This window comes from Passer montanus, unplaced genomic scaffold (genome assembly GCF_014805655.1).
Source record: "Passer montanus isolate IOZ18808 unplaced genomic scaffold, ASM1480565v1 scaffold13, whole genome shotgun sequence".
NCBI lineage: Eukaryota > Metazoa > Chordata > Aves > Passeriformes > Passeridae > Passer > Passer montanus.
This window is the reverse complement of record NW_024359832.1, coordinates 13,651,045-13,676,553: the sequence shown is the minus strand read 5'-3', so window position 1 is coordinate 13,676,553 and position 25,509 is coordinate 13,651,045. Positions and strand designations below refer to the sequence as shown.

Sequence of the window (25,509 nt, the reverse complement as noted above, 5' to 3'; positions counted from 1 at the left end):
CATGCTGTCCCACTGCTGTTTGTGTGGCTGTACAGCAAATCATCTGGGGCAAGAGAGCTGTCCATGAAATAACTAAGGAAATAGGCAGCATGTGGGCAGAAATGTGTGGCTGAAACTGAGACCAGTGCTGCTTAAGAAACTGTACAGATGGACAATCCGTATGTGGGTTTCTGAAAGCAACTGGAGACAGTTCTCTGCTTGGTGATAGACAAAGGCATCTTCAAGCTTGTGTTCTGAGCCAGATTCTTGCTGCCTTCTTTAAGGAAAGCTATCTTGTTTTAGCTCTTGTTACTGCTGATTGTCACAGATCCCCAGAAAGGGTCATTCTGGCACAGAGGATGATGTTACTGTGGAGGCTTGTGGCTCTCAGGTCCAGACTTGGACGAGCTCTTGGGGATCACCCTTACACATCCATGACTAAGACAACACAACAGCTGGGTACCAAAACTCTTTGGCCAGTAGTCAAGAGAGGTGACAATAGAAAAAAAACTACATTTAGTTCTATATTTAAATTACTTTTTATTTATGTATGACTCTTCTGGTTTTTCCAGTAGCCAAGTATGGTGAAGAGATGAAAGTGGTGTTTGGAAAAAGCCTTTTCCTGATGGAAATACAAAGAATGGCCATTTAACTGTCAGGCTGAGCCAAAGCAGTTTTTCTGCCTATTGTTATAGAAGTTGTCCTCTGATCCTGGCAGAGTAGCAACACTGTGTATTCACCTTCATAGAGGGTTTGGTATTAGAGTACCAGGTAAAGTACTAGGGAAGTGCAAAAATACCACGGGTTTTCAGCCATTTAAGATTCAAGAGAGTGTATCAGACTATTCCCTGAGCTTTAATACTCTACAAGCTTGTATTCTGTATTCAGAATTTAACACACCAGAGGGTTCATGCCAGGATAGAAAGAGGCTGCACCTGGGCACAGATGAGGTTAAATCTTTACTTTTCATGGCTTTACTTTTTGTGCTGAAGGTTTTTAACCTCACATGTCCCCTCTACTTGTTTAGTACCAAGAAAGCAAATTAAAACAGGCTGGCCACAGACATATCTGAGGACACACAAGCTTCTCTCCCAGTCACTGGGTTTTACTGCGTGCACAACGCTGCACCCAGTGAGAGAGAATCAATCCCTATGCCAATACCACTGACCAGTGGAGTAACAAGTTTGCATAGCCCCTTATGTCTGGCAGAGGAAAGTCCATCCCCTGGGAATGACCACGCCAAAAGATCCCTGGGGGAATTCCTGGAACCCTTCCTGAGGAGAAAAGGTCAGGTTGTGTGCCAGGGCAGCAACGCCCAGCCCTACTGAGCACTGGGGGCAGAGGCACAGTGCTGCCTCACTCCACCTGGAACCCTTCCTGAGGAGAAAAGGTCAGGTTGTGTGCCAGGGCAGCAACACCCAGCCCTACTGAGCACTCTGGCACAGGAAGGCCAGAGTGTTTGCTACAAGATGCGTAAGGGGTCTAATTCAAACATTCAGATAAGAGTCTAAATTACAAATATGCTCTACCATTTTATGTGGGAAGATTAAGAACACTCTCTGCTGCTCACAAAAGCAAAAATTATATAGAAACATTGCAGGGTCTCCCATTCAGAGAAGAGCCTAAATTACAAATATGCCCTACCATTTTATGTGGGAAGATTAAGAACACTCTCGGCTGCTCACAAAAGAAAAAATATATAGAAACATTGCATGGTCTCTAAGCAAGAGTTTGAGCCATCTAACAGCCTAGCTGTAAAAAGAAGCACTATCTTTTCCCCCTCTTATTGACTACAAAATAGCCCAAGGTCACCAATAAGCAAAATGAAGGCTCGAAATACCAACTCCATGTGCAGGCTTGCAACAGAAGTTAAAATTATATCAAATCAACAATTACTCATTCCCATGGTGTTCCACCTGCCCTCATTAGGTTATAAAGAACAAATGTCAGAGATAACATTCAGGAAAAAGGTGTTCTTCTGATAAGGAAAATAGCTTTGTAGCAGTTCCTTTGAGGGGGAAATAAATAGTCTTCCTTCCCTCCTTTTAAAAACAGACCAGCTGATCTATTAACAGATTTGTACAAAGTTTCACACAACAGTGTCCTTAAACTGCTGTGTCTTGTTAAAAGAAACGTCATAAGGTCCCAAGATTATTAACTCAGTGATTTCCAGATAAGACTTGTAGTTTACATGTACAAATATCTTTTTCCTAATTGCTAGTACTGCAAACTCTTGCTTGGAGTTTGAAAGTCAAACTGTGTTCCTTCTGTTTCATGTGTCAACCCTGCACTTGGCCCTTACCCATTCTGCTGTAAAATGTGAAAGGAAGAGCCCCTCCAACCTGTGTGAGCTGCCTGATTTTGCAGCATGAACAGAAGACATCAAAAGGTAAATTCTTACTTCACTCAGACAGACACACAAAGACCAGAGATATTCAAGAAGGAGCTGTTTTGGGTTTTTATTTTTTTTTTCCATTCTGTGTACCCAGATACACATTTCCAAGTGTTATATGTTCTCCATGGCACTGAGGACTTGTCCTCACATCCTGGACTGTGTTCTGTTGAACACATTCTCACCAGCTGGCTACTCTGCTGTTTGTGCTACATGCCTGCCTTCAGTCCAGGCAGCAGGCCTCTTCCAGAGAGAAAAGTTTCTTTCACTTCTAGAAGTGTATATCAGAATGGAGTAAAAAGAGACTGCAATTTCTCCTGCCAGATGACAGGGAAAATTGTTATTACCTACTGTGATCCCAGTACACAAGAGAAAAATAGCATTTTCCAGTGACAGAAATAAAAGATACAGACAAGCACGTGTTTCTGTTAATACAGAAGAAATAGCTGAATGAAATGGTGATAATGCTATCTGGAAAAAAATTAGGAGAGCTGGTCTTAAAGCTCATTCTTGGTCTGTGACCTCGGTTGTAGTACCACATCAAATATCAGAAAAAAAGGGATCCCAAAGTACCTACATTTAAGCATTCGACTCCAAGAACATGAGCCACAAAAGTCCTGTGTTTCACCTACCTTGCTTGAGGTGAGCCTGGTACATACTCAAACAATTCAGAATTCAAAAAACATCATGTTTAAGACTGTTAAGACATAGCAAGTCTAGTAAATGAAATGTGCCACCACTGTTTCTGGCAGTGAGGCCAGCTGGCAAAGACTGTCCTACCTTCATAAAGTTAAGCCTTCTTACGCACCAAGACAGGAGTCTACATACAAATTCCCTTCCAGCATTGGACTGACTAGCATGCCAACTCCTGAACTGTGCCCAGGAATTCTTTGGGAGTGAGCAAAGTAGGCAGGAACAGTTCTAAAAGAGTATAGACAGTGCATTCAGATACCCAAGAACACCACTAGATGCTGTTTAGTACACAAAGATGAACGTAACCTGAGGGTCTTGAAAATGCAAATGAGCTCTAAGTCTAACAGATGTGGACAGCCTAAGCACACAGAAGTACAAGTTGTGTACATGTACAGAAGAGCAAGCACTAGCAGGTTCACTCCAACCTGCTGTTCAGTCACTCTTCAATTAAAAAAATTAATCCTGAGAGCAGATTGGAGAAGATAACTCCTTGTTTTTAGTCAGCCATACTCTCCAACAGCTGAATCAGCCTGGCTCCTTTTTTGACCCACGGAGCCATGCCCTCCTGTCTGCATCATGGCCCCCCTTCAATAAGTTGCTCACAGCACCCACTATTGTTTTTTAGCCTATTCACGGTGTATGTGCACAGGAGGCTTTTGACTCCCTCAGGTTAAGCAGGATGTTGACCCATATGTCAAGACTTTGGGGCAAGAGTTCTGGAATACCAGAAAAAGCCGCTCATCTCCTCCCACCTCCCATGCATTGCTGTAGAAATAAACAACACAGTGACTGGCTGAAACCAGGGTGGCACAGATGTCTGTGGCATCCCAAGCAATGAAATCCAAAAAGATAAGCCTCTAGCTGAAGGCTGCAGTGAAGCCTCTATGTCAGACTGCGGCCTTATGTCCTTCTAACATTCTCAGCTCCTCAGCTGTGCAGTGGATATAATGGCTTTTACAACAATATTGATAAAATAAAATAAAAATGCAAAACCATCAGATACTATGTTGATGGGAGTCCAGGTAGATCTAGATTTTCAGAGTCCACAGAAAATGAGAAGGCATAACAAAATTCATTACATGAAATGGCTTTACTATGCTAGAACTTTCAGGCACATTTGAAATGATGACATGGACATATGCTTTAGTAAATGTACACGGCTGAACTTTTTCCCCCTCTCCATAATTATTTCTATTTTATAATAGTTGGAAGAGGCTGCAGGCAATGCATTTTCTTGTATTTTTGGATGGCTGAAGTCATCTGGTTTTCCTGATGCTATGCTATTTATTCAAGGTGTTTAAGACTGATAACCAAGCAGAGATGCACTCTCTAGACTTTCCCATTGCTGCAGTAACACACTGAGTAAAATGGCCAACAAATATAGGGGTGGGATTTTTTCAGCTAAATTGAGGAAACCACAAAATTTTATATTCATATAAAAATATCTATATGATAAGCAAAAACCCCAAAAAGTCATGACAGATTAACCCCTTCAGGGTTTTCTTTAAGTTTTTTTGAGGGCTCCCGAGTGGGAAGTTGAATTGTTCATCACCAAAAGTGTTTTCTGCATAATCACAATTCCTATGATATTCTAGATTCATACAACCTTATTTATTAAAGTGCAGAAAGTTGAATGTCATTAAATGGATGATTCTAACAGCCCTTGCAGACAGGAAAAAAGTGGCTAATGAGATCTGTCCACATTGCCTTATTCCTAAGGCACAGACCATCTTTATGCTAGATTGCAATGCCAAATGGTTGCTTCCACTTTTGTGTAATTCACCTTCCATGATCACACATACAGATGAATAGCTTTTTGGACTGCATCTATAACTAACCTCAGACAGTGTTTCAAGAACTTGATTCCAGCCTTACTTAGTATGAAGCTGAGCAAGGATGAACTGTATTAAATGTTTGTAAAAACATCCATTTATGTACCTAAAAGAAATGAGCATGAGCAAAATGTAAGCAGATCACCTTTCAAAAGCTTTGTCAAAGCAAGCTTGAAGAATATTAAATGCATATACTTCTAAAAGTTTTTTCCCTGTTTTGACCTGATTTTTTCTTATAACTTGGTATAATTCCACTGAAATCAACAAGCCTCTTGCAGCTGATGTCCTTTGAAGTTCTTTCTAATCTAATTTTTGTTCAGAAAGAAACTAAGAAAAAAAAAGAATAAAACTTTGAACAATGAAATCAAACACTGGAAGTTAAAAATGTAAGCTCCCTTTAGGTTTGCTTGAGAATACAAATTAGGACTAAAAGCTGGTATGATACATCCATTTTGAGAAGTACTAAGCAATCACAACTTCTGCTTACACAAAGGCATTAACAATGACCAGTAACAGCTTTCGTAGCAGGTATCAAAAAAGCTGTTTTCCTCTTTAATTTCACTTAAAGGAAACATAAAGAAAAAAGCCTAAATTGTCATTCCCAACCAATCAGCATTTGAAAAGTATGTTTTATATTATGACCCTTTCAATGATTTCTCTGGTATTTTTTGCTCTTTAAGGAAGTGGTCTTCAGCAGAATTTGATGCAAGAGATGTTGGAGGACAGTGAAAGCAGGAAGTGAGAGCACCTTCATGGACAGCTTCCTTCTCAACTCCCCTGGGGGGCTACAGAGCTTTGGTTTATGTGGGTGGATTTTGTTTCTGCTGTTTCCCCTTGCTTCATATGTTTGTAATCCCTACTCTAGTAGTCAATGAAAAAGACAGTTCTTGAAGCCTCTGTGGTGGGTTTTTTGGTCTATAAGGAAGGCAGTCTCTTCCCTTTAAACAGGGCTTGTACTCAGAATAGCCTTGAGAAATGCTTAACTGGGCCCTGTGTCCTCAGCAGAAGTGGGCTGATAGCAGAGACTTTGGAGCAAGCCTTGGAGCTCAGACCATGACAGTGTCCACATGTCCTTTGCTGTGTGATTAATCTGATGGTGTTCATACCCTGTATTTCCACAGGTAATTAAACATGTAGCTACCATAGGAAAAGCTTTGCACACACTTATGTCACTCTGGAGAAAGAGTTCCAAGATGTTGTTCCAGTTTGTATATGTGTGATTGAAAGCAAAAGTTTTTCTTATCATTTGTTATAGCAACAGAAAGGTTACTTAGGTAGTAAAGTGGCCCTCAGTAGGCATTCAAATATTAGAATAAGACTATAGGAATCCTTATTTTCAACTAGAAAGAACTCAAAGAAACTGAGAAATAAAGAGACCAGATGGTCTTTGTAATACAATTAGACACCAAGAAGGAGCCTAAAAGAAACAAAAAGTATCATGAATAGGATATTTGGTGATAACATTGAAAGACTTCAAGAATATACATTTTGTTCTGAATAATTTATCATTCTCCTTACACTGTTAACTATCATAAAGAGCAAGCTGTATTTCATGTTCTGTTTTTTATTGCAATTATTTTAGTAAAATTAATTAATTTTAAAAATTACATTGTTCAAGAGCACTTAGCAATAGAATATATGATATACTGTCCTTTGGCTGAAAATCTCATCTCACACACTGCTAAAGAAAATCAGTAAGGTATCCAAGGATACACTAGAATACCACCATGATGCTGGGATATTTATAAAATACAGACTTGCTATTAAATAGGCTAAAATATTTCAAATGATACCACATCTCTAATATACCTCATCAAAAGTCAATCAGTGGAAAGGTCTGGTGTAGTGTTTAGAAGATGGAAATTTACTTCCTTCCTTTGCATATCACTATTGAAACATTATTCCCTTTTCTATTTCATTACTTGGATTGGGACATCTCTAGAAAGAAACCTCTGCCATCTTGTAGACATGGGACCCACGTTCCGTTGTGGTATGCAGCAGCATTACTGAAAAGCTGCACTAGAAAAGTACCAGAATGAGACAAGGTCTGCTCCAGAGTGCTGTGATCTCTGCCTAATCACCAACACCACTTTGTTTAGACAAAGTGGTGTTGCTTGTGTTTTCTTTGAAGGTTTTGATCCAGCATGACTGAGTCCAATTCTGCTTTATAAATGAAATGCTATGAAATCTTAGCTAGGGAATACAGCTGTGGAGTTTTTTTTCATGTGACTCATACTTACTTTGTATAAAACCATCTTATCATGGATAGAAATGGTGCACAGTCCTTTAATTAAATCAACTCTAAGTTTTGCCTGAATGATTAATAAAATAAGAAAATTCTCTGTCTTGCTATGAAAGCTCTGGTTTTTTGTATTCCTCCATTCTTTTCTGTGCTTAAAGTCTTTCTTCAAATCAGATCCCCAACTTGATATTTGTTCCTTTGGGCTCACCTAAGAACTGTAATCTGTGGTTAATCAAGCTAATTTTCTTATGTCACAAAATTTAAAAAGAAAGGAAAAACAAAAAGGCAATAAAAATAACCATTTGTTGTTGCTATTCACAAAGCGTGACATTTTCATGGCTAAAACTGCCTAAAGGAATAGAGAAATTAATTTCAATAAATTGGATTTTATGTGTATAAAATACCTCCAAACAAATGAAAACTATGAGATGACATTTGGATCAAAGGAGATATACCCATTGACTCTAATGGATGTTGAACCGGATCCTTGATTAACAAACTTCCTTATTATGAGTAATTGCGAGGCAGCAACACCAAGTAGAAAAGGTAACAAGGCACAAGATTGAGGAAGCAAATCAGACACTGTTTTCTGGCCATGCAGAACACAGCACTGGAAATGACACAGTTCTTGTGTCAAGTCTCAATGCCCTCTGGCCCGCTGTGCTCACAAGCTTTATGTGGGCATCAGTACAGGTTTGGTTTAGCACCTTTTCTCATTAGTGCTGCCTATAAATTCTCCACATTACATCCCATGGGTCTACCTGAAGCAGGGTAAACACAAAATCATAGGCTTCCATTTATGAATTTGATACACCTGTTGATATTCCCTTTAATATCAACGGAAGGTATGCTTAGAAATAAAAAAGAATGCACAGATCTGCACATTCATGATGGACACTAATATTCATACCTGTGTGCATACAGCAAAGAAAAATTTTCCTGAAGGTTTCCAGTAGGAGAATAGTGACAATTAATTACAAAGGTAGTGAACAATATGGTTCACAGCATACCTACAGAAATGGGTGTTCCATTTATAGAGATACATGTGTGTATACAGATAGAATTTTCTTTTTCATTCAGAAGTAGTGCAAAAAAATCAACCTTTTCTCTTTATGCTTATTTTGTTTTCAATTCAAGTTTTGTAAATTATGGTAATCTGTTTTGAGCAAGTGTCTACTCTAAAATCTATGGTTGAAAGTCAGTGGTCACTCTAATGAAATGAACATATGTAAAACTGTGAAAGAATAATACAACAGACACAATCAGTATAATGTTCCAGATCCAGAAGAATAAAAGGGAAATTTACAGCTTTATGGAATTCTACTTAATCGGTAGGATTTCCCAGCTCTTTCTTGTCATCTTCTATCAGTGTTGGCAAATTTGGAGATGAGGTCCAGCTTTGACAGGAGCCAGCTGATACAAATTCATACTACTTCTCTGTTCTCTGCCCAGCCCAAGTAGCACTTGGGGAGCTATTAAGAATGGTCATAATTTAGGTGAAAAGGATTAGATTAGCTCTTTCATTCGATCACTCACCTGACCTGACTCCAACATTGTTTGCACCAGTACAAGGGAGGTGATCACAAGACAAATTTAGCTTTCTGTGTGCTAGTCTCTATCCCAGCCTAATAAACTCTACAGTGCTTTACTCCTTTGAGTCAGATTTTGGTATTTAGGGGTTCTGTGGTGAATATAAAATGGGGAGATTACAGAGAGAGATTAAAACAGACAGATTATAAAATGGAAGTATATAGACAGTATAAAGTGACAAAGTGGGTAGGTATCCTCCATAAACACAAGGATCAGGGCATCACACAAGAAAGGCAAAGGCTTTTCAGAAACTTCCTCAAAGTAGAATCAAACTCAGTAGCCCAAGGAAAACCTTCTACTGACCAGTCAAATTTTAGCTTGAGATGCATGAAAGACCTCTCCAGCAGAGATGGGTAAACAGCAAGGCTGTTTTACCCATACAACAAGTGGCAGGGGAAGGGAAGGGGATAAGCTGGCTAACCAGTACCTATGTGTAGAAAACTACAAGGTAATATGAGTTAGTTGCTTGTCATATCACAACAGAGGGACTAATGAAATTATCAGTAAGAAGATTAAAAACATGAGTGGGTAGACTACAGGATTCCTTTTTCAGATGAATATCAGAACTTAGGGTTGCCATAAACTTTCCACAATAAATATTTTAAGTTCTAAAACAACTGCTTCCAAGAACAAAGGTTTGAACTACCAGCTTTGCATTAAAGCCTATTTCTTGACTGCTTCAGAGCACTCACTCCTCCCTGCATACCAATTCATACCAAATACCGATGGATATTCAATATTAAACAACTAATTAAAATTTTTGCTGTTTTCATTGCTTTGAACAAGAAGCTGGTTTGGGCATTTTCAGGTCTTCATACAAATTGTACCTCTGCAGGTCTCATTCCTAAACTTAATTAATAGTTATTATTATTTATGACTGTACTGCATACTAGTCCAAATTGGTCTTCTAAAAAGAGAGCCTGTGGCTGTGTTCTTGGATTCTTTTTTTAATCTTTTTTTCTTTTCTGAAATAACATTATTAGTTCAAATCTTGTAGCTTGTTTTGATATGACTAGTGCTTTGTCTTTGTCTTTCTTTTTCTCCCTTTTACCCTTCTGACATTTTTAATTTTAAACTGCTCCAACCTAACTTCATTCTGATTTCTTACTCAGGGATGCTTCAAGGACTCACATTGCTGATTATCATCCTTCCATTAGCCCAGACCTTAATTTTATTTCAAAGGTCACATGGTCTGTATGTCCAGGGAGCACAGTAACTGGCTTGTGCTCATACACACACACACACCTTTCTCCTTAACTGATACTCATGAGCCTGTTGGTGCTCTTTGTGTGAAAACTTGCCATTGCCATCTCCAGAACACTGATAAAATCTGCCATTTCTGCTGAAATCCCAATTTGTATTCTGATGTCTGTTGTCTCTTGTTCTTTGTTCCCACTGCCCACTTTTCACTGACTTCTGAAATTTCTGATACTCACAGACACTAAAGTCTCTTTCTGAGCAGAAGAGGACGCTACTGCACCATGCCACTGTACTCTCCAGTCTGGTTTAAAACTGTCACTGGATTTTTTTAAATGCTGTTGGGTTTGCTCCATCTTTTTTTGTTTCTCATGTCCTGCAATTTTCCCATTTGTTTTAGCAAAATACTTAGAAATCAAGGAATGAAAAGCACACCAGTATTATTTCTAGCATTATGAATATTATCTTTCCAATCCATGTCTTATCCAGTGATTGCTTCAGATTCCATTTTTGCTTTAGAAAATTCTGTTGGTGTTCTCTACCTGCCCCATCTTCTGCAACTCTCCCATCCCTGCTCTCTCTGATATTTCATGCTTATGATGAATTAACTCCTGATAGATGGATTCTGTGATGTTCTGTCTTTATTAACAGTGAAAAGCTAACATTTTATTGTATGAGCAAATACATTTCTTCCCATTTATTATTCTGAAAGTAACATATAACACTATCCCTAAAGCATTAGATGCATAAAAGAGAGGAACAGAAACCACTGTGATCATTACTAAAATAAATGCTAAGAAATTACATTACCAGAAAACCTTGGCAGAATCAGATAATTATAGCTGGCATGGATAGATTATGGATAGCCAGCTACAGTAATCTGAATCCTTCTGTGAGAATCATCTGGGTTTGGCTGTATTTTCCTGTGGAGAGCTACCCCAGGATCAATTGGTTTAGATTGAAAAATTCAATTTTTTACAGGAATTAAGACTACAAAATATTGTAGTCTGCTTTCACCATCTACAGCACAGAGGATTCTTTAAAATTTTGGCAGCTTTCATATGAAAGTCACCAAAATGATTAAATGATCTAAATCCCCTCCTTTGAGTGCTTGAAAGCCCTTAATAAAACTTCTCATTCACATCCAGTAGGATATAGCACCTGAGCACATCTTCTGTTTCCCTAGCACCCCCCATTCAGTGCACAGCACAAATGAATGAAGTTCCTTTGTGCAGGGCTTCACTTGTATCTACTGAAGACATGGAAATATGGCAGAAGCAGGGGACTGCAGAACAAGAAAGGATAGGCTTAGAGTAGCCCAGTGCTGCTTTAACAAACTGCCCTTGTTCCCAAATTTCACTGTGATACTCGGTCATGTAAAAGAATTTTCACTAGTGTGTTTCCAGAAACACCATCTACTTTTTCAAACACATAGCCAGCCTTAGACAACAGACTGCACCCAATAGCAATAGTTTTGTTGTTAGCATTATGGGGCAAGATGAAATCCCAAGTGTTATGCAAAATCAGACCCTTGCTTTCTCAGAAAGACCACTTCCCTTTAGTTGTCCCCTCAGACTGCCCCAGTGCTCATCCACACGTGTGCACTGGAATGCAGACAGGGCCTGCTTAGCTGGTGGAAGCCATGCAGCATTAAGGTTTGCAGCTGAGATGAAATCAGAGTCATTTAGGTTGGGAAACACTTCTAAGATCATTGAGCCCAGCCACTAACCCAGCACTGCAAGGCCACCACTAAGCCATGTCATCTCCACAGGTCTTTTAAATACCTCCAGGAATTGTGACTCCAACACTTCCCTGGGCAGCAGAATGATACTGGGGAAGACCCTACATGAAAATGAGTAGCACTGGAGCACTTGCTACTGAGTGAGGGCTAGTTAGCCCATGCACTGCCTGCACTGCCTGATGATGCCATTTGATGATGATGATGACACAACACAACTCACAAAGGGAAATGAGTTAATATTGCATGAGTGACTATAAGTATAGCATTTGTTCTCCCCCAAGCAGCTGACTTTGCATCCTTAATATGTATGCATGTAAACTTTCTCCCTCTTCACTGAAGATACACCAACAGCCATAAAATATTGGCCAGATAGCTGCCACAAATATGGATTAGGAGCAAAATATCTCCAAAATTATTTCAGCTTATATCTTTCCCGTGCTTGAAACCATATTTAGAAAATCAAATCTCCATGCACATTAAAGGAAAGTGTTACATGTGTGTCTGTTTTGCATGTGGAAAATAAAATTTTGTGTATGCAGTGGTTATACATACAAACAGCTTTTGATTATAGCGTAAGTAGTGCCTTTAGAAAATTGTGTCCCATTAAATAATTTACATTATCCTCCCAGCAGAAGAAATCCAAAAATGTCTAGCGAAGAACTAAATTAGTGAAGGAGAGGACTTAGAAAATATTGTCCTCTGTGTAGCAATAGTAACACCTCATTATTGTCTTATATAGAGAACAAACAAATTGGATAATTTGTATCTCAGATAAGCAAGCCCTGGTTAATAGAGTCATACAGGATGTAAGGGGCAATGGGAGTGTGCATTCCCCTGCCTAGACACCTCTCCTGACGCAGAGCAAGAGCGCTCTGCCGCGCTAACTCTGGCTTTGAGGGGGGCAGGTGCAGATTTAGCTGCATTAACATCAGTAAACATCAATAAACTGGCTACCAGAGCAGACCTCAGTGTGGGGAGACTGCAGCAGATACATCTGGGGAAGAGCTCTAAGAAGTCACTCCAGCCCAGCCAGTGCAAGGAAGCATAGGCAAATTTTGAAAACCAGCTGGGCAAGATACAATTATCTTTTAAGGGTCAGGCCAGGTGATCCTGCTTAATTGATAGTAGGGGGTGACTTTTTAATCATTTCAGAAATTTTAAGAGAATGTATCATTTAATAGATGGCAACAAGAAATAGCTGAGTTCCAAATTTTCAATAATGCTGCGAGTATAGAGGTATTGTTTTTAGAGTACATTCAAATCCACTATGCATAGAAGATATAGATATAGATAAAATAGCTCAGCAACTAAAAAATTAGAAAAAAATAAGGTAATGTGGGGACTAAATTATTCTAGCTTGGTGGAAACTGTTCTTCTCAATGTTATCTTCACCTTCAAAGTCTGTACAGGATTCCTGTTTGTTCCTGGACTCATACTGACTGAGGCTAGGTCTTGGCCTTATTATCTGATAGTTTGTAATATCTACTTCTTGATGACTTGATAAGAAATTACATTTTAAAAAGCTTGATATTAATTTAAAACCTACAAGGTTTTGCTTATTATTTCTGAGACAGCCTATTCAACTTCTAGTCAGCAGCTACAGCAAAGTACGCTGACCCATTGATGAGGTAATCAATTATGCTGGAACAAAACAAACTCGCAACTAGAAAGAAAGTAAGCTGATGGTTTTATACAGAGCCAGAGAAAACAGAGAGAGAGCCCATTTGGCAATTGACATAGGAGAAAAAAAATTCATTTCCAGGTTCCAAGAAGATATATTTTAAATTTGTAGTATATACGATTTAAAAAATCAATGTTCTTCTACGCTGGACAGCTTTACTTGCAGTGAATGAAGACAAACCAGGGCACGCATCCAAAGCTGTGGCTCTACAAGCATGTGGCACTCAGGAATGGAGGTTTACATGCCAGCAACTGCAATTATCCCAACTAGCAATGATTTAGCATTCTGTGATATCTAGAGCCCAAAAAACACAGGCTATGCCTTTATATCACAACCATCTGAAATCCAGGTTTAAATTCTGCCTTTAAAGAAACTGCAGCACAGCTTGCTGCTGTGTGCACGCTGGAGAATAAAAATGATTAATTCCGCCCATCACTGAAGTTTTTGCTTATGAGTATCACAAGCCTTTGCTGTGTGCAGCAGAAAAAAAGAAAATAATTTTTATGCTTAGTTTCTGATCCTTATTCAAAATCATGCAACAGTGCTAATTACTAAACACCGGGAAGACTGAATAAAATATCATAAAATGCTGACTTAAAAACCCATAAAACAGAACACCTTAAATCTAAGTACATTTACCACATTATTTTAGTACATGATTTTTAGTGCATGAGCTCAGAAAATATTTTCATGTTAAAATTAACAGAGGAAAGGAACTGGAAAAGAAGCAAATCAAAATGGAAATACACCATGTAATACACACTGCCATGATGAGCTGAACATCTGGAAAAAAGAGCAGAATGATCAATCCCTCACCACAAGAAAAAGAAACATGTAAAGATTGGCTTGAGAAAAAAAATATTTCCTCTTGGAATCACCACAGCAGGAGCCAGAAGAAGCTTTGCACCCAGAGACCTAATGTCGTCTGTTAAGCTAACAAAACTAGTCTGGAAGAAGAAAAAAAGTAAGACTTTATCTTTTCATCCCCTCCCACTTCACTGCTCATCTCCCTAGTGCTTATCTTGATCCCAGTTTTCTTTTTCTGAGGTTTTTTTCCTCCCTCTTCCTTTCTTGCTTTTTTTTTTTTTGATGCTAACAGAGGGAGCAGCATGGGTACCTGATGGCAGCTGCCTCCTCACCAGAGCCCTGCCTTTGCCATTCACATTGTCACATCCAGCAGTCACAGATGACACCTGGGAGGATGCAGAAGGGGTCGGTGACAGGGGCGATGCTGAGGATTCTGCCTGGCCCTGGGAGCCTCACGGGGGCTGCTGGGGGCCAGCCCAAGTGTGTGGCACCACATCCTGTCACACCCAGGGGAGCAAACACCCCAGATGTGGTCAGTGCCTGGTGCCACTGGACAGTTTGCAAAGAAACCATGAAAATCCCCTACCTAAGTCAGCCACTTTCTGCCCCATGTAATGCGTGACATGTAATGCAAAACTTGCCATGACTGCGGAGGAATCCCCAGTGGGATTTTCTCGAGGACATGCTCTAGGGTGCCCCACCACAAAACACTGACAGTGTGGATGTAGGGTTGCCAGAGCACAAGAGCTTCTCTGTGTACCAAATCACAAACTAAACTAACCACAAGAATACAATTGCATTACATGGACATGTTAATCTTACATTTACACATGGAAAAATCCTAATGCAATGTATTATTCCTCTGAGGTTTTACACCATATTCTTCTTTCATTTACAATAGACCAGACCTGCCCTGCACAACTCAGGCTGTAATTTGAACAGTAATTTTTACATTAACACCACATAAGCAACAATCAGCAATGGCTTATGCTGTTGGGAGAGTAAGTACAACTACAGGCTATCAATAAACTGTAGTGATACAGTGAGAGACATCTCTCCAGCATTTTGGTGTGCATTCTGCACACTGTCTCCCTGGAGTTCAAAACACTCTGGGGACAGGACTCCATCCATCCATAGGGAAGGCATTATAAGGTTCATAGAACTGAATGAAGTACTGCTAAATTGCACACTTAGGTACAGCTCCACATTAGGCTGAAAATAGCTGCATTTTCTAGTGTTTGTGTTATCTTAAAAAAGTACCTTGAATAACTACTCATAAAATTAAAAAGAATAAAACCAGATAGTCCTGGCCATGTTAGCTTGGTGTATCATTGTGCAATTTGCCTCATTTTAGCCACTGATGGCACATCTAGAAATAGGAAAAATATGATTTTTAAGCTTGAAATATGAACTCTACAAATCTGTATTTCTGTGTATGTATTGTAAGCCCACACCAGGGAACACTTTCAAAAATAAAAATAAACATCTAAACTTTGAATGCACTTTAAGGGTCAAAAAGCAATGGGAACAAATGCATTATTTAATCCTAAAAACCACACTCGATTCAGTGCAAGGCTAAGGAGGAAGCTCAGGCTCCCAGAGGCATGTGAAGGGAGGACTGCTTTGAGGGACTGCTGCAAACAGGGCTGGAGCTGAACCTTCCCTCAGCCCTGCCTCTGCCTGGGAGAGGTGGCAAGGTTGAAAATCTGAAGAAGACAGGCAGCTTTTAATAAGAATTAGCTGCTATTTTCTCAGGCAGAGTGAAACAGAGAGGAAAAATACTGAGAATTTTGTGCTTACAATAAAATAAAGGCATTACTCAAAACTGAGAAAAAAAGACTGTTGAAAAGAGGGGCTACTCACACAAGGCTTGGAGTGAATTATAAATTTCTTAGCCTTTTTACTAGCCCATTGTTACAGCTACATCTCTACTGCAGTGTCTTTGTTTTTCCTCCACCCTCATTAAGGGTTAGGTCAATTTCCTACCTGATCAACACAGGCTCTGCTCTCATTATCTTGACTCAAAGCCAACAGTACCTTTTAAAAAATGCTCACAAAAATACAGCTATGGTATGCTTACCCTGAGGTAGTTGAGGGTGAAGTTTGTCAGACCCATTCGAGTGATGTTTTTGGACAGCTGCTCCAGCACCTGAGGGTCTTGTGCCTAAACAACAAAGGAAAAAAGAATTTTCACTTTGCTTTTCATTGGGGTATTTTTTCTATGTGCTCAGTGGAATACAGGGAGGGTTCCCTGAAAAGCAGTGCCACTGGTATGGAAAAATTGCACACTGATGCTAAATTTATGTAATAAGCTAGAGTTCCATATGCACAGGAAAATGTAAAACATTATAATATTGGAGCAGACTAAAGACTGTTTCCAATATGTTCCCTTAATCCCTGACCACCCATTCAAAGGATAGACCTAAGAGGTCTGGTCATGGAAGTAACCAAAGAGCTTCCTGAGGGATTGCAGTACACTTGGAGCCTTCTATTTGTTGGCTGTGAGTCCCAGGAGATGAGATAGAAAAGGGCAGGAACAAAAAACATATAATTTTCTTTTTGTGCATAAGAAACTGCAGCAGAAGGACCTCATCAAATATGTGACATTAAGCACAGTCTGGAGAACCCTTCTGATCTAAGTTATTTTCCCAGGTTTAAATGGGGAAAAATGCAAGTATAGTCCTTCCCTGACCCTAGCCAGGAGCTTTACCTGTGAGACCAGCCTCCTCTTTAAAATGAGATCAATCTCATTACTAAAATTAATACCTGCTGGTTGCTGTCTAACCTGCTTCCACTCTCTGTTTAGCAGCCCCCTAAATACATAATGTCAAGCATGGCCATCCTCATTGTCCCTTAATGGGACACTGTTGAAGAGCTCTGTTGATCAGTTCCCTAAAAGAGCAGATAATCCTGGGACAGAAATGCTGGGGTGGGTTTTCACAGGTGTTTTCTTCAGGCTTGTAATAGCACTTTGAAAAAAGGTCCAGCTTAAGCTATATAAAATTCCTCACTATAAATATATTTTTATCTGTGGATATCTAAGTAACTTGATGTCAAAATACAGGAACATCTTTGTGTCTGTGTTCTTACCCTTTATAAAACCATAGTCCTGCAATTGATTTTGTATGTCAGGGCACTACTAGTAGGAGTGGGTCTATGGTTAAGAAAGGAAAGTGTCAATAAAAGTATGTTCTTTGTTCCCCTACAATTTATCTTATGTTTTGACTTTAACTTGTAGAATATTTAATACTTTAATGTTTCATTGTGTGTGTTTTCATTCAATAACAACAGCAAGTTGTGAAATGTGAAACAAAAAGAAGGTCTGCATTAAAATTCTAAAGGTTTCTAAGTAAATATATGGCAATTTCTTATCTTCTGTCCATGCAAGGGTAACATTAGTTTGCTTCATTTAAAACTTATCATTCCACAACTGTGAAAATTCACAGACTGTAGTGTAGTTCAGGTCGATAAGAAGAGATTTTGGACCCAAATCATACAGACCACCAAATGGGATTAAAAAGAAAATTATGTGCTAGAATAGAATGAAAACATACCAACAGTGGCAATAATAGAGCACTGAAAAACAAGAGAGATGAAAGAACTTGTGAATAGATGTAGTTTCAGGCAAACCAAAATATTTATAGTTAATTGCCTTGGGTGTGAAATTTGCCAGAGTTCTTCATAAACCTAATCTCATCTCTTTGCGCTAGGTCAAATGAATAAAGGATTACTTACATGCATGGCTAGAATGCTGCGTGGGACTAATTCTCTGTATTGTCTAATAGTAAAGTGCCATGTTTTTATTCTCATAAGGTCATCAAAAGTAAACTCCAAGATAAGACGTCCTTCTGTGCATACCTAGAATACATAAAATGCATGAAATAAATTCCCAGGAATTTTGTTTTCATTGCTATTGTATCATCGATTAAACAACATTCAAAAATATCAGAGCAGTATTCTATTGTTCATCTCTGCTAGATTAATTGTTTTTCATCCTCTTGGGGAGAAAAAACGAATGTGGGAAAATTACTTCATAGGCCTTACCTCAGAAACAGTAACTTATAATGCTATAGATTTTATAGCATTTTACAAACATAGAATATTGTGTGCTAAATCTTATTTATTGCATCAATTCTCTTTTCCTCACGGTTTGCTACTGCTAATTAATGACTGAACCTTGCAGTGGAGGTGACTGTGGTGCAACTGAGTGCACTTGATGGCAAGCTGCTGAACCAGTCATTCCCAACCTGTTTTGGACTTACCAAACCTTGGCATATAAACCTTTCTCTCTCCAGCTGGAGTAGGCAGCACCCTGAATGACTGTGGCCAAACCTGGGGTTTTTAAAATAATTTTTCATAACTTTTTTCATAACACTTTTTTCCCAAGCATTTTCTTTTGTTGGGTTTGTTTTTTGTGGCAAAATTTTTTGAGGTTTTAAAATTTTTTATAATTTTTCCTCTTATCTAATTTTATTAATCCCCCCTTGCAAGGAAAGCCAGGTGGGTGCCTGCCATGGGGCTCTATGAGCTGCACTGCTCACAGGTTTGAGAGTGAGGGGAGCAGAGGAGAGCCAGACAATGGAGCTACCTCCACAGAAAGTGGCTCACACAGCTTTGTGAGGAATCTTGTCTAAGAAAGGACAGAAAATATAGGAGGAATAAATGCAACAAGTGGGTACTACCTATAAATGAAAAATAAAACAAATTACTGGGCACTTTTAAATAACCCTCCACAATTTTTGTGGAAAAGGTACATGGTTGTGATCTTCTTTGAGGTGAAAAACACAAGCCCAGTATGGTATCTTGACTGAGGATACTCTGGAGTATTGAAAATTATGTCTGATTTGAGAATTAACTACCACTGTTGATTTTTTTTAATTGTAGATTTAGACTTACAATCCCTGCTTATAGTAAATTTGTAAATGCAGGGTACAGAGATACTGTGGAAACAGGGTGTAAGGGCTTTCAAAAGAGAGGGCTTCTGCAACCTTAATTTTAATACAGCTAGTATTTGATTGAAAAATAACCATCCCAGATTCAGCTGAGTGTGCTGAGCCTTTTTAAAAGCTGCAACTCAGACTTGGCCAGCTCTCACTTGGTCAATGTGTGGCTTTTCTGGTTAACAGTTCACTTAATGTCCTTACAATTTTTCCTCCTTATTGTTTCTGCTAAAACACATAGGTAATTTTAACAGGCATACTATATAGACAAATTCCTGTAGACCTGTGAAGGAAAACCTTGCAACAGGTTCTCATCTGCCCTTTCCAACACACCTTAGTGATGCCTTCAGATATTTAATGTGCCTTATGTTTCACTTTTGATTTTCACATCACCTGCACCAGGATGAGAAATTACACAGTACACATGCACACACATAAAGATTCATAGAAGGAAAATATTTTGTATTATTGGTGCTGTGCTGAGGCCAAAGATCCTGGTTACTGATCAGTTAATGTGAAAATATTTCAGGTTTAAAACAATTTTTTTTCATAATAACACCAGTGGCCTCTCAAATGTTTCTTTTGTTAAGCTCACACCACCAAAGCTCTTAGCAGATTTTAGGCACTGGCATTAACAAATTTTAATAGAAAAACACATTCTTCATATTACAGTGGTAAAAATTTATACATCTTATAAAGGAATTTAATTTCCTTATGTAAAGTAGAATTTTACACATTGCTTTTAATCAATAAAATTGGCACAGTTCTTATTTTAAAAGGGCTATTTTTTTCCTGAAAGCTGCCTTTTACATAGAATCCAAAAAATCAAAAGGGTCTCCAATTAAGAAAACATTTTCTGTTGTGCTGAATTCATGTTACCGTACTGTGAGCTCTGACATTTTGTTTCTGTGGTAACCAAAATCAGCTGATTAGTTGGCATGGCAACAGAAAAGATGTAATCCCAGCAGACACACTCTAATCAATGCCCCCAGCACAGATGGTCTCCGGAGGATCAACAAGAAAGAGGCTGGCAGGCATTCAGTGTATCACGTGGTTGCTCTAGACTAGGCCAGGAAAAAACTAAAAAAGAACATTTCTCAAACTAACCAATAGCTTTTTAACCCCTTCACTGCACTTATTAATTGTAGGAATTTCAACTGCTGGTGCCTGTGAAAACCAACTTCGGTCCTGTGCCTTCTTGCTCACAATCTCATTCTCCTAACATTTGGCAGCTTTAGAAGTGTTCCCCCTTTATTAACTACCACTTCTCAAACATGAATTGTTGCTTTAAAAGAAACCTTTTAAAGCTTACACAAATCTGGACAATGCCTGATATTATTAGTAAAGATTAGATTCACTGATTTTTTTAGGGCTTAACCAATAAAATCCAGCTGATGGCTGCACTCCTGGGAGAAGGACGTGAGTAGTGAGCACATGGGGCACTCACTGCTTTGGTGGTGAAGGCAATGCCCACCCCTGCCATTCCACTGGGAAACATAATAATTGATCACTGTAGAAAAACAATTTGCCTACACATAAAGTGGGAGTGCCAGAGTTGGAGTAAACACAGTGAAAACAGGGACTTAAGAGGACTCCTAAAACTTTCATCTGCCTGAAGAAAAAAGTGGAGCATCTCCCAGGTAAAAAACAGTGGTCTTGGCTTCAGTATTTTACAACATTTTGTTTATGCCATTGAACTATTATAAATTTTTTATACTATTTATTTATATCTTGATAAAACAAATTTTCAGTGTGTGACATTTTACAAGGACCTTTTAGCCTCTAAAGACAAGCTGGATTATACATATTCTTACTGCTAGGCATGTTCTGGCCATATCTGTTTCAAAAGAATTGGAAATGCCATTTTATATATTCATCCAATACTGCTGCATGCAGTGTGTTGTTCTAACTAGCAAAATGTTGAAATGAATAAAATACATTTGATTCTTGATTCTGCGGATTCTTGATTCAATACATAATGAAAAGTGGTTTAGGCTGTTGTATTAGAAGTTAGTGAATTTACAGCATGGAATTTACTTGTGAAACTGAAACAGCTTGTATTTTTGCATTAACTCCTCCCCTCCACGATAGTTTCAGAGGGTCAAATTCAGATATGATCCAAGGAGCTACACAGCCCATTGCAGTGGTGCTTTTATGGGAAGTCTGCTTTGTTCCATCACTGATGCTCTGAGAGTAGGAATTTACCTTTGGGTACAAGATCTGTGCCCTTGGTATCTCTGCTAAAGTTAAATGAGCACAGATGAGACAACATTCAGCTCTAACTTATTTCTGAGAGAGTATTATTTCTTCTACCCTATTCCACCAACTACTGTGTTTTGTTTCAGATTTGCTCTTACTAAAAAGTTGTATTTTAAACAGGCAGGCATTAAATGTTCCTAATTTTTCTCCTAGAATCCAAATCACATTCCCACCTGAACTCTTCTAGCAGAACACAGGTTTATATTGGAATCTGCCAGAGAAATGTGAAGGCTGAGGCAAGCTGTGCACTGCCAGGGACACTGCAGCAGACAGAGACCCAGTGCACACAACAGGACAGTGCCACGGGAGGCAACTGTGGCCCTGTCACACGAGGGGGCACCCAGCCCAGTCCACACTGCTAACTTCCTTCCCTAAATAACAACACTGTCATGTGCTGCCACGATAAGTAAAATAATCTGAATTGAGAAAAGCATTATGTATTCACTGGTTAAAAAACCAAAAACCAATAACCCCCTTTTATTTGCTATTGCATTAAAGCTAACACAAAGGGGAAAGACAGAAATCACTGTAGGGAGCTCAGCAGTGAAGCAGCTACTGTGTAACTTGGCACATCTCCTGCACCTGGCCGGGACTCACAGCTCCTCACGAGCAGTGAGGTACAAAGAGGTGCCAGTAGGAATATCTGGTCTCTTCTCTGTCTGTGCCTGTGTAAGCCACAGGGGCTGGATGGGCTCACACGTCCTGGCTCACCAGGGCACCACACACCAGCAGCTTCTTCTCCCTCTGAGCCCCACCCAGGGGAGGTGGCAGAGCATGACCTGCAAGGAGATGGGACTCACATACAAGCTAAGCAGCATAAGCCATGTAACCCTGGTCATGATGCTGCCAGTAGCCAGGGACTTAAAATTAAAAACTCCATGGTCCTGCAATTCAAGGGCAACACAGATTAGCTACCTTCTCCTGCTGCCCCTTCTCCCTTTGTTCTTTTCTTTAAGAAAAAGTTAAAGATGGTACAAGTTGGAAAATCAATATTTCCTGTTATCATTATTTACTGTTAATGTATTAAAACTTATCCACTTTGAAACAACTTTACTGATTTTTTTTTTTAAATATGAGAAAAATTTTGTTTTAATTTTTATTTTTCACCCTTTTGGTACTGCTTTTTTATATACATATATGGTATCCATTTTAATTACAGGACTGGATGTGCCCCATGCATGAAGATAATTCACTATCAATTACAAATATTGAATATTCACTAACTGTTTTATCTGGAACATGTTTCAATTTGCTCCTTCCATTGACTTCACTGCCTTCTGGACTGGCATCCTACTGTATTAAACCAGTATTTCCCTAGAGATTTATAGCCCTTGTACTAGGTAAGTATCAAATGTAATGCATAGCATCCCAAATGGTAGGTACCAGCAATGTGAAATCTCATTGTTGCTTTAAAATCAAACCCAGAGAAAAAGAGATGGGCAGGCTGAATTTAATTCCCATAAAACTGATAGTTCTGGCAACCTGGCATTGCTTCTCTTGCAATCTTTCTGGGAGAATTACAGGAGATACCCACAGAATCTTCCAGTCACATAATGAATATAGAAAACAGTAATTAAATGGCTCCAAGGGTTTTCAATATTAGAAATAATCTCAGTCTACCAGAAAAATTCAACAGCCAATATTCTTCACCCTTATACACACTGGAAAAGAAAACCAAAAACCAACACATGCTTTATTGAGTCTTCCCTGTTACCTTGGTAAACATGGGTTTTCCATGCTGAGTGACCATGGTGCATTGATCACAGTCCACTGTGATGGATGAGTTGTGGTATGATTCTTTTGAGTGCTTGAGAATGTAATACAGGTCTGTTACACCTCCTTCAAAGACAGTGCTAAAATAACGAGGAATGAGGGTTCTTCCAATTGCTGTGAGGAAAATACAAAGCAGAATTCAGCAAATGCTCTAGGTTATAAAAATCTCAAACCATTTGCTAACAGCACATGAATAATTTTAAGAGCAATAAAATCAAACTTTCATTTAATGTATATAATACGTGTTCTCTCCCTTTTGTAGAGACAAAGTTGTGCCTGCTCCCACTGAAATCAATGAAAATGGCTGACTCCATTGAGTGGGAGTGGGCTCATCATATTTAATCTTTTTACATTGATGGCAAGTTAGAGTCACTCTTGAAACCATCTGCAAGGTTTTTTTGTCCCGAAGTAATTATTACACAAAAACCCACATGATGTCAATTACTACTGAAAGCTGAATATTACCCATAAGTGTATAAATACAAGTGGTGAGTATTGACAGAAATATACTTCTATACCCAAAAAAGCAAAGCACTTTTATATAAGGGGCTTGTGTACACATATATGGTTTTTTGTGTGTGGGCATGTGTATATTTATATTTAGCCACCCATACATGTGCACACACAGATGCACATGCACTCTTGATTCAACAGGAGGGCTGCTACTGAGAAATCAGAGTACTGGGGATTGAAGGAGGACCTGAGAATGGAAAACTAGAATGTTATGTATGACTACCCACAGATCTACCTGAGATCTCTCTTTAAACCGATATTTATGTCATGGGCTCAAAAGCCTGAACAGACACCTGAACTCCCTTACATGCACTACTTAAACCCCAAACTATGGACTGAAGGTACCCAATTCAGAATTATTTAGTCAGGCAAAACTCACTGAAGTCACATCTCTCACTTCAGTAGTAGTTTTAGGTAAGTTTTGCAAGGTCTAATTCCAAAAACGTAGTGAGACTGAGCTTCTGAGTGTGCTTCAGATGCACAAACTAGCAGCAGCACTGACATCAAAGGCAATTATCTCATATGCAACTGATGCTTTCCATCTCCTTCTTTACAGATAAATTTGAATGTAACCACAAGCCTGGTATGAGAACATTTCAGTTTATAATAGATGGATACTTCCATACCAAATGACTCATTGCTTTGCAAGCATTAATCAATCCACAGTAATTTTGAGTGGTGGATACATAAAAATTGCTTTCATTTTACAGGGAAAAACCAAGCAATCTAAATGGTCTCTTGGAAGAATGAGGTAGAAAAGTCACCATCCACAGGCAAGATTAGAGTTTATTAGTTCCTAATTCTAATTTTTCTATTAGGACTATGTGGTGACTCATGCCTCCCTCATTTGCTGTATACTTTTGAGAGTGATTTCTAAAAAAACTATTTTCATAGAAATTTTGCCAGCATATGAACAAAGGCTCCTGAACCTAAAAATGCATTTGCAAATGGGTGTTGCAAATTAAAAAATAGGAAATTTTCACAGTAGTTCTGTGAATACTGTTTTTGTTCTGTGCATTGCAATGTGAAATATTGAATAGGCAGTCATAATGCATATTGTGTAATGAAAATATGCAAATGGAGAAAATTAGGACTTGTAAAAGCTTTTGCTGTAATACCACATATCAATATACTTTAATGTACAATAATATACCACACTCTGGAAGTATCTGACAATTCAGTGGATACATTGAAAGACTGTTGTACAATTGTAGATCCTAAAAAACCCCACCCAGTAACCATGCATGCAATAAGTTTTGCAGTCTTTTAATTTAATTTAGAAAAATTGAAGTCCAGCATATTAGCATAGGATTTAATTCATGGTTTAACTCAAATTTCTTCATGTTGGTGTGGTATATAGTAAAAAGTGAAATTTACCCATCAAGTTAATTTCTTGCTCCCCTAAGGCTAATTAGTGCAAATTAAATTTCCTGCTAATCATCTTAAGCAGCAAATGGGTGATATGAAAATCCAGCATTCCTACTGATTGTGATAAACCTCTATTCATGTGACTTATGCACTGCATAAATATCTTGAAACTATTTAACTGCAGTTTATAGACTGTTCCCAAAGTAGCATGGTCATGTGGTGTTGCTTTTTGCCCTGTGTTTACAGCTATAACACATTAAATGAAGCTAGAAATACATTAAATAATTTATTCTTATTAATAGTAAGCATTTTTAATAAAAGTTATTTCCTGGTAAGTGTTATCTATGCTTGCCAGGGATATGCTACTGTTGAGAACAAAGTGGGAGACCAAAAGGATGAAAAGGAATAGAGGTGCACACAAGGATGTGCTCCATGGAACCTCATTTTCCATGACAGATGCACATGCAGACCCTGTCAGTCTGCAGAACTGAAAATAACTGAT

At 38.7% G+C, this 25,509-nt stretch overlaps 1 protein-coding gene across 10 annotated transcripts in view; it reads right to left on the bottom strand.

Moving 5' to 3' along the window:
• The window catches only part of LDB2 (LIM domain binding 2), a 213,565-nt gene that overhangs the window by 29,276 nt on the left and 158,780 nt on the right, over positions 1 to 25,509 (bottom strand). For all 10 annotated transcript variants that reach the window (XM_039698927.1, XM_039698926.1, XM_039698928.1 and 7 more), the window contains 3 exons: positions 23,068 to 23,240; positions 17,890 to 18,012; positions 16,235 to 16,318 (listed from right to left, as the gene is read on the bottom strand). In XM_039698927.1, the coding sequence (XP_039554861.1) occupies positions 16,235 to 16,318; positions 17,890 to 18,012; positions 23,068 to 23,240 (380 nt within the window). The remainder of the gene's footprint in view (positions 1 to 16,234; positions 16,319 to 17,889; positions 18,013 to 23,067; positions 23,241 to 25,509) is intronic.